This window comes from Myotis nattereri (assembly GCF_964212035.1).
Source record: "Myotis nattereri genome assembly, chromosome: 9".
Lineage (NCBI taxonomy): Eukaryota > Metazoa > Chordata > Mammalia > Chiroptera > Vespertilionidae > Myotis > Myotis nattereri.
In genome coordinates this window covers 47,457,931-47,475,189 of record NC_138084.1, presented here as the reverse complement: position 1 = coordinate 47,475,189, position 17,259 = coordinate 47,457,931, and the positions used below count along the sequence as shown (strand labels likewise).

The following is a 17,259-nucleotide window of genomic DNA, read 5'->3' as shown; positions in this document are numbered from 1 at the left end:
TTTGCATTTCTGTGAAGACTAATATTGTTAAACTCTTTCGCATGCATATTGGCCATTCTTAATATCTTTTATGAACTACCTTTTCAATTTTTTTACCTACAGGTTGTTTACCTTAACTATTATTGACTTTTAAGAGTTCTTTCTATTTCCTGGATACTAGCCCTTTATCAGATATATGTGTTGTAAATATTTTCTCCCAGTGCTGCCTTTCTTTTCCATCACTCCAATGCTGTCTTTGGAAGACTAGAGTTTTTAACTTTGTTAGCATATACTTTATCCATTGTTTTCTTATGTGATTTGTGATCTTTGTGTCCTATTCAAAAGGTTGCAAAATTGTTCTAATTTTTTCCTAGCAATGTTATAATTTTAGCTTGTACATTTAGGCCTATTATCTCCCCTACTCATCAATAAGCTCCTTAAAGTTAATACTATGCCTGATTTATTTCTGTCTATATTTTCCATAGTGGTTAGGGGTTTAATAAGTATTTGTTGATGAAGAAATAAAAGAATATGACTTCATGGTAGATAATGGTAATTGTAAGATAAGGACATATATAGCCAGGCTGTAGGCTGCTCTCTCTATTTCTTCTTGACTGCTATAATCTATGGGCTTGAATTACTTCTGTGCTGTTGACTTATTTCATCTATTGGAAGAAAAATCTTCATAGAAAATGGCATTAACAATCTTGGAATAATATTATTTTGGGTCTATTTAGATATTTTAAAGTACCCTTATATATGAAAGTAAACTTTAATTTTACATTCCATGTTGTTGCTAAGAATTCCTCTTTGCATGAATTTAGAAAATTAAGTTTCTTTAAACAAAAATCAGAATTTAATAAATTCACCTGTAATCTATGTGCATACATTATAGAAATCCCTGAAGCACTGCTGTGTATTTTACTTTACAAAAACAAAATAAATTTGTTTTCTTTTACACAAAATAAAAGGAAATTTCATCTTTGCTCTCTCAAAGAAATTGCTAATAAAGAAACTCAGCCACGGTTTTTGTTTCTTTCTCACCAGTAGGAATTGGTAACACATAAGCTTAGTCACATATATTGGCTGATATTTACTTTATTTTTATTTCTTTTTATATACTTTATTACCCCTACACTGAAAAACTGAAACCAGTGTTTTGCCATTTGAAACAGATACATAGGATAGATAAATAGATGTGTCACATAAATCTTTGCAATTTAGAGAATATGCAAAACCTGAGCCAGCCTTATTTCACATTTAAGAGGCAGATTTAGTGTGTAAATCATGATACAGATTGTGAGATAAAGATTAAAACCTAAAGGATTTTGTATCTGGAACATCATTTAGTGACTTTTACTTGGTTTCTTCAACCGGGTCATTATTCTGTGCTTCTTCCTAATTCTGCTTCAGGGCAGTATAGCATGAGGTTTAATGAGTACATTCGAACTCTAGTCAGATAGCACTTTAGGGACTCCTGTACAAAGGATTATCTCAACATTTTTCATGCATGCCTCTTATAGCCAAAATATGTGTTTGATTTGTGAATAGTAGTATTTCATACATAGCTGTTGAGGCTTTGGTGTGACTTGGGAATTTGAGGATAACTGCTCAAATAGTTCAATCCAGAAATTTTCTACCTGTTGTGTAGATCATACCATGATCCATGTAATGAAGAATATCTGTTTTTAGTATTTGCACAGCACTGTTTCTTTGTGGCCTTTAGAGGCATATTTATAAGTGAAGGCAGGATCATTCGGGAACAGTTGGTTCATCCTCAGCGTTAGAACATGAATAAGATGGCTTATAGTTTGCCCACGGATGAGTTAAGAGCCTAGAAAAGCCTGAGTCTGAGAGTCATGTGTTCATATTGTTGGAAAGTTAACAAAAGCTGGAAATATGTTTTACTTTAAAATTGTTGGGTTGTGCGTCAATGCCTTTCAGAAAGAGAGCTGTCTTATCAGAAAGGGGAAGCTATGCCTAAAAACATGAAGAAGTGGGGCATTCGTTTGATAAAGCAGCAGATGTGAGAGAGAGAAGGGGAGCCACAGAGGCCTGGCATGGCAGAGCAATAGCTGTTGGAAAAATGGAATGTGTATGACTAGGCACTGGAACAAATTCAAAAGCTGTACCCATCAGCTCTGTCCTCCATTGATTTCTTTCTTTATGTCCCATTGTCTGAACACACATTGTTTTCAGTTGATATCTTCTGTACTTACTGAGATTTCTATAGTTTACTTCGGTGTTGTGCAGTAGAACTTACTGCAGTGATGGCGGTGTTCTGTGTCCATGCTGTTCAGTATGGTAGCCAGTAACTGCAAGTGGCTATTGAGCACTTGGAATGGGACTAGTGTGACTGAGGAACTGAATTTTTATTAATTGTATTTAATTTCAATTGGAATACATTTAAATAGCCCTATGTGGCTGGTAGCTACCATACTGGACAGTGCAGATTTAGGTGGCCTCTGCCCAGATTGTAAAGCACTGCAGTCCCCATGTCAAATGCTGTTTGGAGGTTTCTGGGCCTATGTAGGTACTCATTATGGCTAATCTTTGTTGAATTATATTGAGTGGACTGTCAGAGAGAGGGAAAAGGTAGGGAGCTTGAAGAACTCTTTTGGTGCCAATCCCTGCCCGTAGCTTTTAGTATAATTTTGTCACTTAACTTCTTTATTGTGTTCCATTACCTTGCTCATCTTGACTCTTTTTTTTATTACTTTCTAAATGTTGTATAGATACAAAATGATTAACTTTTTAAATAGATATACTATAGGTAAAGTATAAAGATTAACACCTAGGTCCCCCCAAAATGGTTCATTTCTTTCGTTTCTGGTGTATACTTTTCTAATCACATCCCCTTCCCCACCCATGAGAACTAGCCTTTAGCTTGTGTTTATCATTCCTTTCTTTATAGTTTCATCACATATATGTGTATTTAGAAACAATACATTGTTCAGTTTTACAAGCTTTTGAATTTTATATAAGTGCCATCATCTGTATGTATGTATGTGACTGACTTTATTCACCTAACATTATATTCCTAAGTTATATCCATGTTGTATAGTCTGTTCATTTTCACTACTCTAGGGTATCCCTTTGTATGAGTATGCCACAAGTATTCCTTTTTATTACTGATGGCTATTTCCCGCCCCCTCCTCCACAGTTTGCTATTGTATACAGAGCATCTGTGAAATTCCTGTATGTATCACTGGGTACATATGTGAAACACTTGCTGCTGAGCCCAGGCCTTTTTTGTATTCTATGTGTGTCTGTCCTCTTCTTCTCCTCCCTTTTCCCTCTGTCCCCTCCCTCCTTCTACTCTCTCTATCCTCCTCCTCTTCTTCCTCTTGTAGAATTCAGGGAAATGAGTGCAGAGAAATCGAGATTTTCTGCACTATTCATATAGGCTAAGTGCTCCTTTAAAAGCATCTTGCTTCTGTTTGTTTCTAGTCTGCCATGGTCCCCTTGTGCTTTTGTGTTTATGGACCAAGCTCTGATTTGGAGTTCATCAAGGATATTAGAAATTTTTTATTTCATTCAATGTCTATAGCGCCTAGGTACATGGTACTCTTTTTGTGAAATAATACCTTTTGTGTTAATTATTTGTGCCTTTTACTTCAATCATAATTGGTAATTAGTCTAGACCAGTGGTCCTTAACTCTGACCGTGCATTAGAATGTTGAGGAGCTATTTTTATAAACCTCACCTAAGGATATGTTTATTGGTTTTAAAGAAAAACATTGATTGGTTACCTCCTGTACGTGCCTCGACTGGGGATCAAACCCACAGCCTTTTGGTGTACAGGATGATGCTCCAACCAACTGAGCCACCTGGCCAGGGCTCTGAGGAGCCTTTTAAAAAATATAGATGCATCATATTTCAATTCATACCCCCTGAAAAATAGATTTAATTGGTCTAGGGATGGGACTGGACATCAAGATTGTTTTTTGAAGTACCATAGGTTAATCTATGCAGCCAAGATGGGGAGCCACTTTAGAGATTGGTGGGTCTCAAAGTGTTGTCCTTGAACCAGCAGCATCCCTGGAAATTATAGAAACACAAACTCTCAAGCTCCCCAAGACCTGCTGAAGCAGAAACTCTGAAATGGGGTCCAGTGAGCTCTGCTTTAACAACCCGCAAGGGGTCCTAATGCATGCTAAAGCTCTAGACCATGTAAGCATTTATTACAAAGCCTCCTTTTACTCAAGTCCAACCTTTCAGGCTCCACAAAGTTCCACGATGGCTCCGGACCGGAAAGCAGCTATAGGAAGGGGGGTAGGTGGATACCACAAAACAATTCTTTGTTGGTAAATCCCTGAGCCTGAGCAAAAGTACCCATGGCAAAAGAGCTATAAAGTATATTGGCTGTGTTAACATTTTTGTAACTTATAATGGAATGAAAATGTATCCTGATTGACTATCAAGGCTTATAAATGACTATCCCCTTTCCACTAAGAAGAGGCTATAGATGGAGAAAAGCACAAGACAGAAAAAGCAGCTGTAATGGTAGGGAGTGGCAGTTGCTGAGATAGCAAGCAAAGGAAGAAAGGTGTTTCGGGAATAGCCACCAAGACTGGAATGACCATGTTACGTAGCAGGGCAAAAACCAGCCGGGTGACAGTGGCATTAAGGGCACAGAACTTCTCTGGAACAGGTGGTAGTGTGCTGTGCTTGGTTAGTTTTGGAGAGCTCATACATGCAGCACAACAGAAAGTGGGCCGTGGAGTCAAACTGCCTTGGTTAAAGCCAGCTTTGCTCTGCTACTTGGCAATAGTTTCTTAACCAGTCTAAGCTTCAGTTTCTTCAGTTCTACAGTGAATTGAAATCACCAACCTCATAGGGTAGCAAGGATGAAATAAAATGTGTGTAAAGTGCCTGGTGGACAATTAGTTTCAATAAACATTAAAATTTTTTATTGTGATAAAATACATATAACATAAAATTTACTATTAGTGACATTGTGCAATCAACACCACTCTCTACTTTCAAAACATTTCTATCACCCAAAAAGAAACCCCGTACCCACGAAGCAGTCGCTCTCCATCCCTCCTTCTCCCCAGCCCTTGGCAGTCACTCTTCTGCTTTCCGTCTCTGTAGAATGACCTATTCTGGAAGTTTCATAGAAATGACATCATACAATATGTAGTCTTTTGTGTCTGCCTTCTTTCATTGAGCATATTGCTTTCAAGGTTCATCCATATTGTAGAAAATATTAGTACTTCTTTCCTGTTTATGGCTGAATAATATCCACATTTTATCCATTAATCCATTGATGAACATTTGGGTTATTTCTGCTTTTTAGCTATTATGAATAATGCTGCTGTAAAAATTTACATACAAGGTTTTGTTTGAACACCTTTATTCATTTCTTTGGGGTATATACTCAGGAGTGGAATTGCTGGGTCATACGATAATTCTATGTTTAGCTTTCTGAGGGATCACCAAACTTTGCCAAGGCAGCTGCAAAATTTTACATTTCCACCAGCAGTGTACAGAGAGTTTTTCCATATCTTCATCAACGTACATTATTGTTATAATTCTTATAATAATTATCATTATTATCAAGAAACTTATTAAAAAGTATATTGATTAGGGATTCTAAACTTTTTTAGGGCACTGGTTCTTAATCAGGAGTCACATTATAATTACTTGTGGAACTTTTAAATATACTAATGGCTGGGACCCTCCCTAGATTATCTGAATAGAAGTATCCACAGGTAAAGCCCACAGTTAATATTCCTCATTAAGAACCATCGCCTGTGGTAGAGGTTCTCAAAGTTTGGCCTGAGGGTTTCCTGGGGCCCCTTGGGATCCTTTCAGGGGAGTCCTTTGAGAATAAAACTATTTTCATAATAATACTAAGATAGTATTTACCTTTTTCACTTCCATTCTCACAAATGTTCAGTGAAGTTTTTTGATGTCTTCACGGCATGTGAAAGCACAGCAGATTGGATGCAGAAGAGATATGCGAATCCAGCTGTCTCCTGTGAAGCCAGATATGAGGCGTTTCCAAGAATGTAAAACAGTGCCATTCTTATGAATTTTTATTTTTCAAATGTTCTTTTTGACATATGATGAGTTTGTCATTGTTTTTAAATGAATTATTAGACATTTTAAAATGTATCCATTTTAATGGTAAATATTGGTAGACATAACCTACATAAACAAATCTCTTTGAGATCTGCAATAATTAAAAGTATAAAGTGGTCTTGAGACCTACCAAGTGAGAACTGTAGACCTTTGGAAAAGAAGGAGAAAAAACAAACAACTATACCCATTTGTTGAACATTTACTTATAGTCAGTATTAGGTTAAACTTTTTACATATTTTATTTCATCTTTATAATAACCTTATAATATGTGTATACTTAACCCCATTTTCACAGGGGGAAATTTAGTCTCAAAGAAATTAACTTGGCTAGTTTATAGGTGGAGGAGCCAGGATTTCAATTTAGACCTATATAGAGTGTTTAATTGCTGCTATAACCTTTAAAAAATGAGGTTATATATAGATGTATACAGGACTTAAGCCTAGGAAATTATTGATAGTTCAAAGCTATCATGACTCATCTACTTCTATAGTATCAGGCCTCCAAAAAGGTAACCTTTGAAATCTTTGTAGACTTACATACTATGTAAATACCATGTAGTGCACTTAATTAAATGAAATTACTTTGTGTTGTTCTCCTCAGTGGTCCTTAGTACAAGAACTGCTAAATGTGAGAAATATAAGAGGGATGACCTAGGCATGAGTAGATGCAGTTGACACAATGTATATATCTTTTTTGTAAAGATGATTTTCGTGTGGTATTGAAACATGAAGATAAATACTCAGTGAGAAAGAATAACTAACCAATTGTGACCCTTAAGCAAATGTTATTTTCTAAGACGTCATACCAATTAGTAGTCCTCTGAAGGGCCCATCATTGCAGGAATGATAAAAATGCCCATAATCGTTCTAACTTGCTAGTGTCCACTATGGAGAAGCCAAAGAATCAGGTGCTGCTGTGTGCATAGAGTAAGACAGGGTAGTTTTTTTCATGTAGCAATATTGTAGTTTCTCAAAAATAAAGTCTCTACTAATTAGAGAAGTTCACCTGCTCTAGTCCTTTTCAAAGATTATTTGTTGCCTGCACATTCAAAACTGGTGTGTGGACAGTCACTTTTCCAAAAACGGATTCTGTTATCTCCTAGTGCCTTCTGTGAAATACTATTTCAGAGGATAGCAGAATTTTTTGCTTAGTAATTAGTATTCTGTTTACCATCTTCCTCTTCTTACTCCTCTGTCCTCACCCCTATCCCAACGCTGTTTCAGAGATTCATTTGGGAGATCAGCATATTTTCTAGAAAAATGACTTATTTGCTTATTTGACACATCTTAAATATCTAGTGTGTGTCAGGCACTGGGTTGAGACTGAAGACACTATAATGAACCAAAAACCAGGTAAGGTCGCTTATGAAATTTACAGCCTAATCACATTTATAGATGTCAACTTTTTCATTTTGAAAGGTGCTATGAACAGTAGTACCTGGTGCTATTAAAGACCTAGGAAGGTTGGAGGAAGATGAAACCAAATTGGGGAGTTGGAGAGGCATGGTCCTGCTTGTGACATGTGAAATGATCCGTTGTGCAGGTGGATGTATGCTCTGGATCTGAGAGAAGAAGTCTGGGCAGAGATATAAACTTGTGAATTATGTGGCAATAGGTAGTTAAATTGAAATTGTTGCCTGAAGTGAGATGATTTAGGGATTGTGTACACACTGAGAAAAGAAGAGGGTCTAGGACAGCAGTTCTCATCCTGTGGGTCATGACCCCTTTGGGGGTCAAACGACCCTTTCACAGGGGTCGCCTAAGACCATCAGAAAACACATATATAATTACATATTGTTTTTGTGATTATTCACTATGCTTTACTTATGTTCAATTTGTAACAATGAAAATACATCCTGAATATCAGATATTTACATTACGATTCATAACAGTAGCAAAATTATAGTTATGAAGTAGCAACGAAAATAATTTTATGGTTGGGGGTTACTACAACATGAGGAACTGTATTAAAGGGTCACGGCATTAGGAAGGTTGAGAACCATTGGTCTAAGACCACATTTTGAGAAATGCTAGTATTTAACGAACAGCTAGAGGACAATGCAGAAGGATGCGGAGATGGATGGACGTCAGATATACTAACTAGTATAGGAGGCAAACTAGTCGAATAGAGTGTTAAATATTTCAAGAGGAGAGAATATTTTCAGGCATATCAAATAAAATACAGATTCTTTATCATGGCTTGTAAGGAAGGCCCCATGTATTCTGATACCTTCCCAGGTCTTTGACCTCATCTCTTACCATCTCACTGCTGGGCTGTTTTTATTCTTTAACAAGCCAGGCTCTCTCCTGCCTTAGGGGTGCACTTGGTGTTCCTTTGCTGGGATGTCGTTCCCCAGTTCAGATGTCATCTCAAAGAAGAGTAGCCACCCCTGCAGCACTCCCTTTTGCAGGATTCTTGTCAAACTCTATCAAACTTCGGATTTCATCATATAATTAAGATTAAATTTTGCTTGGGCCTCAAGCAAAGCAAATCAATTATTTAGGACATGCTAAAGAAAATTAATTTTGCAGAAATGTTTAGCAGTAATGGTAAAGAAGAATTTTTAGATTTTAGAGTGCATTCCCCCCTAAGGCATCCTGATGTGAATTAATGAAACGGTGAGAGCTACATCTCTCTTATATACCCTTCCACCAAGTGGGTTGCACGATGGAGGACTGAATAGGGAAAGCTGAAAGTTGCGCGTCCACTCCGTTACAAGGTTATAAATTATTGATGTAAATGTATCATTCTCATTATTTACATGAAGACAACATATCCTAGAGAGCTATACTTTTAACACATAAAACAAATGACGCTCATCATAAGGAAGGGAAATATAACAAGCTATCCTAGTTATCTTTGGGGGGGGGGTGGGTGGGGACTGTCAATGTTCACTTAGGAGCATCATTATTTTAACGTCCACTCCGTTAAGCATGCAGAAATAATGAATGACAAATACGTCACGTTATTGATAATCCAGTGGATACAAAGCAGTCATAAAGTCAGTGATGATTTTCTGAAGTCCTTTTCTAAATAAAAGTAGACAAAGGTTGTTTAAAAGCTGTCTGTAGTTCACTTCAGTTCAGTGAACATTACTGAACTGACAGTACAGAAGTGATAGGAAGTTGGGAGCTAGGCCCGAGGGAAAGTTGCTGATGCGCCGAATGCTGCTTAAGTTCTTCCCCGGCTAAAGAAAAATAATTCCTCTGCTCTTTCAAAGTATAAAGATCAGCTCTTAAATTGCAGGGCCAAAAAGAATAAATGGCCAGGCAACCAGTGCTCATTTTATAGTATTCCCCTTGCCAATTTAGGGCCTCCTAAAAGCCCCACAAGGGAGGAAAGGGCCTTTGAAGAACCTTGTTTGGTAACCAGTCTTTATTTTTAAAAAGCCATTTTCGTAGCTGTCTTGGTTGGTGTGTTTTGAGTGTCCTTTTGTTATCTTAAACATCAACTCCAAGCTGGCGGACTTTCCTAATATAGCTCTCCTCGCTCCGTAATTGGGCACAAGAATGCTTTGTAGTGCTGAGTGTTTTCTTCTTCTGCTGGTTTCTTCTCAGCGCTGGCCTTTCACCTGGTTTTGTATCTTATTTTGGAAATGGCCCTGTTCTCAGATTTTATTTTAGATGTTGGTTGGTCCAAGCCTTGGTGCAAATGGCTTTCTGTGGATTTTAAAATCAGCATAAATTAAACAAGAGAAATTTGACAGGAACCTAGAAACAGAAGTCATTTCAAAGATACTAGAAATTAATGCCAAGCTCCCCCACCACCACCATTTTTCACTCATGAAAGAATTTGAAGAACAGAAGGGCTAAATGACTTGCTAAAGGTTATAAATTATTGATGTAAATGTATCATTCTCATTATTTACATGAAGACAACATATCCTAGAGAGCTATACTTTTAACACATAAAACAAATGACGCTCATCATAAGGAAGGGAAATATAACAAGCTATCCTAGTTATCTTTGGGGGCGGGGACTGTCAATGTTCACTTAGGAGCATCATTTTTTAATGTCATAATTAAGGCTGAGTCAGATTTGGATTAGGCTGTGATTCTGTGACTTTGGGGAAAGCTTCTTAACCTCTCTGGACTTCAGCTTCTTAGTCTGAAACTAGAAATAGCAATACATACATTATTGGAGTAACTATAAAGGAGTTAACTGTAAGGCTCTTAAACATAATGCCTGGCCTACAATGAGCGCTTACTAATGGCAGCCACTATCACTGCTCCTCCTGCCATCCCTGCTTGTCTGATAGAACACAGGGCACTGACATGGGGGATCACTACCGAAGGACTGAAACATTCGTCTGCACAAAGACTAGATGCTGAGTTAGGCAGTTTTTCAACAAACCTTCCGCTCATTTTATCTTTCTCTTAATTCAGAGGAAGCACCATGGCTATCAGTTTTTACTTACCCTAGTAGAATAATGCTTAACTCTTGGGTACCTCAATTAGAGCCTGATTTTTACTATTTATCCTATATAATAAAAGGCTAATATGCAAATTGTCCCCTCAACCAGGAGTTCAAACAGGAGCAGGACTGGCTGGCCAAGCACCCACGGCCGCGCCCCCCTACCCCCCATCAGGGGCAAGGCAGGCCAGCCAACAACCAGGGTCCCTCCTCCGGGCCAGCCCTGCCCCCATTTGCCCCCCCCCCACTCCAATCAGGGCCAGGGCTGGCCAGCAACTGCTGGCGGCGCCCACCCCCCACCAGCTGCCCCACTCCCACCCCATCAGCCCCTCCACCCAGATTGGAGGCAGGGCCAGCTGGCCAACCTCCTGCACGCTCTCTGTCTCTGGCCTGGACCGATCAGCCCTAGTTGGGCAGGCCAGCCAGACCTCACCCATGCACAAATTTGTGCACCGGGCCTCTAGTCTATAATAATAAAAGCATAATATGCTAATTAGACCGGACAGCTGAACAACCTTCCAGATGTCATTCCAGACATCCTTCCGAGGCAGAGGCAATTAGGGGTGATCAGGCAGGCAGGCGAGTAGTTAGGGGAGATCAGGCAGGCAGGCAAGCAGTTAGGGGCAATGAAGCAGGCTGGCAGAGTGGTTAGGGGTGATCATGCGAGCAGGCAGGTGAGTGGTTAGGACCCAGCAGTCCCAGATCATGAGAGGGATGTCCAACTGCCAGTCTAACCAGCAGTTGGACATCCCCAAGGGGTCCTGGATTGTGAGAGGGTGCAGGCCAGGCTGAGGGACACCGCCCCCCCCACACACGAATTTCATGCACCTGGCCTCTAAGATATATATATATCTGTCTAATATGCTAAGTGTCCCTCCCATCATCCGACCAGTCGCTATGACGTGCACTGACTACCAGGGGGCAAACGCTCCAACCGGTAGGTTAGCTTGATGCGGGGGTCCTGCCGATCGGAACTGAGCGAAATGGACATGCCCTAGAGCCCTCCCACAGTCCCTCCCAGGCCGGTCAACCTCCCATGGTCCCTCCCCGGCCCTGATCATGCACTGGTGGGGTCCCTCAGCCTGACCTGCCCCCTCTCACAATCCAGGACCCCTCAGGGGATGTCAGAGAGCCGGTTTCAGCCCGGTCCTGCAGGCCAGGCTGAGGGACCCCACCGGTGCATACACCGGTCCTCTGGTTAAACAATGAAGGGCACTACAGACCTGGTGCCCACAAAGCAACCACCCTGGAGCAACAGCCCACCAAATCACAGCTGACGCTGCCAAGACCCCATGACACAAAATGCGGCCCACAGCCCAGCCCAGAAACGGTCACTGTAGCAACTCCGGGTAATGATGTCACGTAGCAACTAGCCTCCTTGCAGTTTCTTCAGCCCAGGAACATGACTTGTTTTATAGCCAGGTGCAAACATTTTACACTTTAACCAAATGTTTGTGAAGCATTTTCCCATGCCTCATCTCATTTGATCCTCACAGAAATCCTGGAGTAGGTACATATGATACTCGGTGGAATCCTATTTTCATTAGCTGGAAGACGGAGATTTAGAAAGCTTAGAAACTTGACCCGACTGAAAAGAAGTAAGAAATGGTGAACCTTGAAAATGACTTCAGGTTTTCTCACTGTGCAGAATATAGTCAAACACTGCTGCAGTTAAATATTTTACCCTTTGTTCTCCCTCCATGATCTACAATAATGATCTGCTTCATGTTGATATTTACTGCTGAAAATTACCTGAAGGAGAAGTTGGGGTGCTTCACTGGGCTGGGAAAAGTTTACCTACTAGTAAATCAGAAAACAGGTCTAATTAAGCAAGTTTATTCTGTATCTATAAAAGCCTAAGTTGACTCGTGCATGTGTGATACACATAAAGCTCTCGCTGCTGGCGCCAATGGCATACGTGTGTTTCATTCTGTCATTGTCGATTGTGAATTTGGTTGACACTTCTATTGTAGAGAAAGGGCGAATAGCGGTATTAAAATATTTCTTCTTATTAATTTCCTTTCAATGTGCACGAATCCATGCACCAGGTCACTAGTAATTAAAATGAAATTGCTGATCTGCTTCTGTATTTCATACTAGAGAGCTTACCCTGCATTGCTAGGGGAAATTATTAACCATTGTTAAATAAAACATCTCTATTGCTACTCATTTTAGAGCACCCCACATAGAATTGCTGTGGGAGAAGCAGATGCCCTTGTGACTGAACTGGTCAATCTTTTAGAAATCACTGTTTTCTCAGTGCCTCGTATAATACAAATAGCATGCCTCCTTTGAGCAGCAGTCCCTTGGCCTTCCTTGTATTTCCGGAATATAACTGCCCATTTCTTGTAATCTCCCTCAGAGCCCTCAAACTAAATTTTGCTGAGGTCATCTCATTTCTATTTATACCCTGGAAAATCTCAATAAAATATCCTTTATTGTTAGTGAACATCTGTATATACAATTTCTTATGATGCAGTACCAAAAAGAAATTGTCATTTGATTTATTTAGATATACTATTGTCAATCTACCTAGAGATTGTGTAATCATAGATTGGAAAACCCAAGGCCTTGTAATTTTTGAATTTATTGTTTAGGACAGACCTAGATTATTTGACCCATTTTAGCTCCTGGGTAACAGCCACAGTAAAATACAAGGTCGGTCAAAATTAGGTTTACAGATGATCATATAGAAAATATAATTAATAAATAATAATACAAGAATAAATTGTGTTTCACGTACTCACAACTGTAACCCTACTATTGCCCCTTCCTGTATATTTGACTATTTTTCTGTACATGTTTGTAATGTTGCTGTTTGCGAGGATGTGTTCTTTTTTGAGTTTACAACTGAGCAAGCCTGTCATCATCATTAGTCCTCATTCATTCAACTTCAGCACCTGTTTTATCTTAGACACCAGAGATACAAATATGAATAAAGCATGACTCCTGCTCTGGAAAATTTCATAGTTCATTGGAGGAGAAAGATACCGATATATATCACTTTGCACTTCAAAGTGATATGTTCTGTGTAATAAATATATGAACAGATTTTTATAGTCATAAAAAGGAGGGAATGATAAATTCTGGGGTGTATCGCAAGGTTACAAAGAGAAAGTGACATTTGAGCCAAGTCTTGAAGAATAGATGGGAATTTGTCATTTGGAGAGAGAGGAGCAAGGATGGGCATTAGCGAGTGGGAACGGCCTGTGCAGAGGCCTAACATGCAGGGCATGCCGTGTAAGGAGAATGTCTTCATTGGAGAAAACCTTTGTGAAAGACAGCTGAGTCAAAGTTAGGGGTTTGAATATTATCCTTTGAAGGATTTTAAAATTAGGGCTGATAAATCAGATTTGAGTTTGAAAACTTGTAGTAGTTTGGGACTGGAGTAAGAAAGATAGGTGGCAGACACCAGTTAAAAGCTGTTTTAGGTTTCTAAGCAAAACAAGAGTTATTTACACACAAGACAGTATCTGGAGATAAAGAAAAGTCTCTCGATTTCAGAGAGTTTTCCGAAGTGTGAGCAATATAATGTTGTACTCAATCAAAATGATACAGGAAATGTGGGCATTGGGGAAGAAGTGGGGGGTAAGGTTGGAGTGAGTAGGTGGACTAACTGAAATTAGCAGAATTGGGGGGAATGTAAAAGGAAAAGCAGGATTGTCCCTTTTTTTTAATCCTCACCCAAGGATATTTTTCCATTGAGAGTGGAAGAGAGAGGGAAAGACAGAGAGAAACATTGAAGTGAGAGAAACACATCGATTGGTTGCCTCCTGCACGCCCTGACCAGGGCCCAGGCTGGGGAGGAGCCTGCAATTGTGGGATGTACCCTTGACCCGGGACACTTCAGTCTGCAGGCCGAGGCTCTATCCATTGAGCCAAACCGGCTAGGACCAGGATCGTCCATTTTTGTTTGTTTATCTTTTGTTTGTTTATGGGGACAAGGTAGTTTTAGTGTTTTCAAGGACATTCTAATAGGCGAGTCTGGATCTGAATCTTGGGAGAGAAGTTGCCATAGTATTATTTTGAGTTCTTACTGTTTATTTTTCCATTAGAAACTAAAGTTCTTAGAGGTCAACTGATCATGGTCTCAGTAAGATGACTGTAGAACCAAAACATAAATTCCTAAGCTTCTTACCAACTAGGCCTTAACTGAAATGGCCTTTTGTGAAAGAAAACATAAATCTTTTTATTTCCACTATAATTGTTTTACTGTTTTGCTTCTCAGAGTATCTTCAAATAGGTAGATAAATTTAAAATTGGTATGCATATTCACAATGTGTTTATTCTCTGCACTATTTTCTGATGTTATTTGACTGATGACAGACAAGTGAAGAAAGCTAGGGATGATAGCTGAAGAACCCCACACCTCTTCTTTTCCCCTAGCAAAACGTTAAAATTCAAAGATTAGATAGTCCTCAATAAATGATCATTACTTCCTATATGTTTGATCTAATCTCAGTTGTTGCCCTGTTTCTGAGGAGACTATAAGTGTTAAAGAATGAATTCAGGTGTAGTGTCTACTTCTGTAGGAATTTAAAAATACCTTTTTCATGTTGGCATTATTGAGCTATAGTTCTTTTTGAAAACCAGTGGATCAAGTAGACAGTTCTTCAAAATCTACCCTTACCTCCACATTTTAGTGCTCACTAGGCATTAATTGAAACTTGGGTGGTTGGGTAGACTTTGAACAAGGCAAATCACCATACATATCTGATACTCTTTTTTCACATATTTAAAAAATAATAAACCCATTTTATCTACATGAAATTCTCATTTTAACTGTTACTATCTAGATTCTCTGTGTAGCTTCGTGGGCTGTGGTATTTTTTGTTTACTTTGCTCTTGATTGCTGTGAAATGTAGTTGCCTGCTGTTTAAGGCAGCTGCAGTAGAGTGCACCCAGAGGTGGTTATCATTTTATATTTAGTGAGCCATAGGGTTTGTAAAGCATTTGCAAATTCCGTCAGGATAAAATAGTTTCTATAAATGTAACCCTTTTAATGAAACTATTATTATCAACCATTAAGGAAATACAGCAGCTAATATGTATGCATTTGTGGACAAGACAGAGGCCCAAAACTTTCTTTTTCTTTAAGAGCTCACTGAGTATTTTAAATACTTAAAATTAATCATGTGAATCCTATTTTTATACTCTTAATCTTGAATTGCAGAGCTTTTACTCAAGTGTTTACCTTTGGTCCAACATTTCGAGCTGAGAATTCTCAGAGCCGGAGACACCTGGCAGAGTTTTATATGGTAGAAGCTGAGATCTCTTTTGTTGAGAGTCTTCAAGATCTCATGCAGGTAGGTACACAAATTTTAAAATAGATTCTAAATGTCAGGCATCTGTGACATTAAAATGCTTCTGTATACATTTTTACATCTGTGCATCGCAAGGTGTTCATAGGATGAAGAAGATAGAGAACTACTTAATTTAATAAACATCTTAGAATGCCTTTAGTACAAGAGCCAGACATTTAAGTTCATATCTCAGGTTTGCCCTTAACGTTGTTTTGATGTTACCTAACCTTGGTGATCTTTAACTTCCTCAACTGTAAAATGAGAATAATAGTACCTATTTCATAAGGTTATTGTGAGGAGTAAAAGAAACAATGTATAAAATGTAAAGCACACAGTCTGACATATTGCAGGCTCAGTAAATAGTAGCCCTTGTCATTTCCTAGGCAAACAAATAAAACATCTTTATGGTTAGGGAAATTTCTATATAACTGTATTAGAAAGCATCCACAGGAGGCAAGGGATGAGGATGGAGAAATGCCATGCTAAGGAGTTTGAATTTAATCCAAAAGATAAAGGAGAAGGAGTTCTCAGTAGGAAAGGCCATGGTCAGAGTTATAATTTAGAAAATTCTCTCTAGCAGCAATATGAAAAATGATTTGGAGTGAGATAAAAACAGCGGTGGGAGTCCTTTTAGGAGGTTGTGGCCATAATCCAGATAGAAAACACAAGTTCTGGAGTGGAATGCACCAGGATTTGTTCATCAGTTCCTTGCTATGTGACTTTAAGCAAGGGACTTAATTTCTCTGAGCCTCAGTTTCCTCATCTATAAAATGGGAATAATAATGCTTACTTCATAGGATAGTTCAGAACAGCGGTCACCAACCAGTGGTCCGTGAGGTTGGAATGATTGGTGACCGCTGGTTCAGAGGATTAGACAGATAATATATGTAAGGTACTTAGCATAGTTCATGGCACTTAGTTAGGACCCAGAAATTATTTACTATTATTATTATGAATTCTCTACTCAGTACCATTTTGGTTAACATCTTAGTTTGGATTTGTAATTACAAGATGTTTATTTTAGCAGTTTTTATCAGCTATCACTTCCATTCATTTATATTCTCTTCTTATTCACCCAGTAAATGACCCAATTCCACTTAAAACATAAATACTAAATATACCACCAAACAGAATGGACTCACTATTTGATTATCCTGTCTTAGGTTGTACTTTGTAGTAAGCAAGCTCTAAAGCAGAGATTAGCATCAGGGAATTATTGAGGAATGCTCTAGAGAACAACACCTGTAGGGAAAGGAAGAAGGCAGCACTGGGCAGAGGGAGAAGTTGAACTGTGATGCTTTTAGAGGCCTTAGCCAGCTCTGTGAGGAGCTTTGGAGCTGGAATGGTCCTTCATAGTTGTCCCATATGAAGGCAAGAGGTGGGCTTTTGTGCTTCCCCCCATCAACCAGTCATTGGACATGGGCCATCCTTGGGAAGAGGTGTAACCACAGTAAGAGAGCACTCTTGGCCTGG

At 39.0% G+C, this 17,259-nt stretch overlaps 1 protein-coding gene across 1 annotated transcript in view; it reads left to right on the top strand.

Moving 5' to 3' along the window:
* The window catches only part of NARS2 (asparaginyl-tRNA synthetase 2, mitochondrial), a 127,197-nt gene that overhangs the window by 69,581 nt on the left and 40,357 nt on the right, over positions 1-17,259 (top strand). Inside the window, exon 7 of the mRNA XM_081098077.1 lies at positions 15,657-15,789. Coding sequence (XP_080954203.1) covers positions 15,657-15,789 — 133 coding nt within the window. The remainder of the gene's footprint in view (positions 1-15,656; positions 15,790-17,259) is intronic.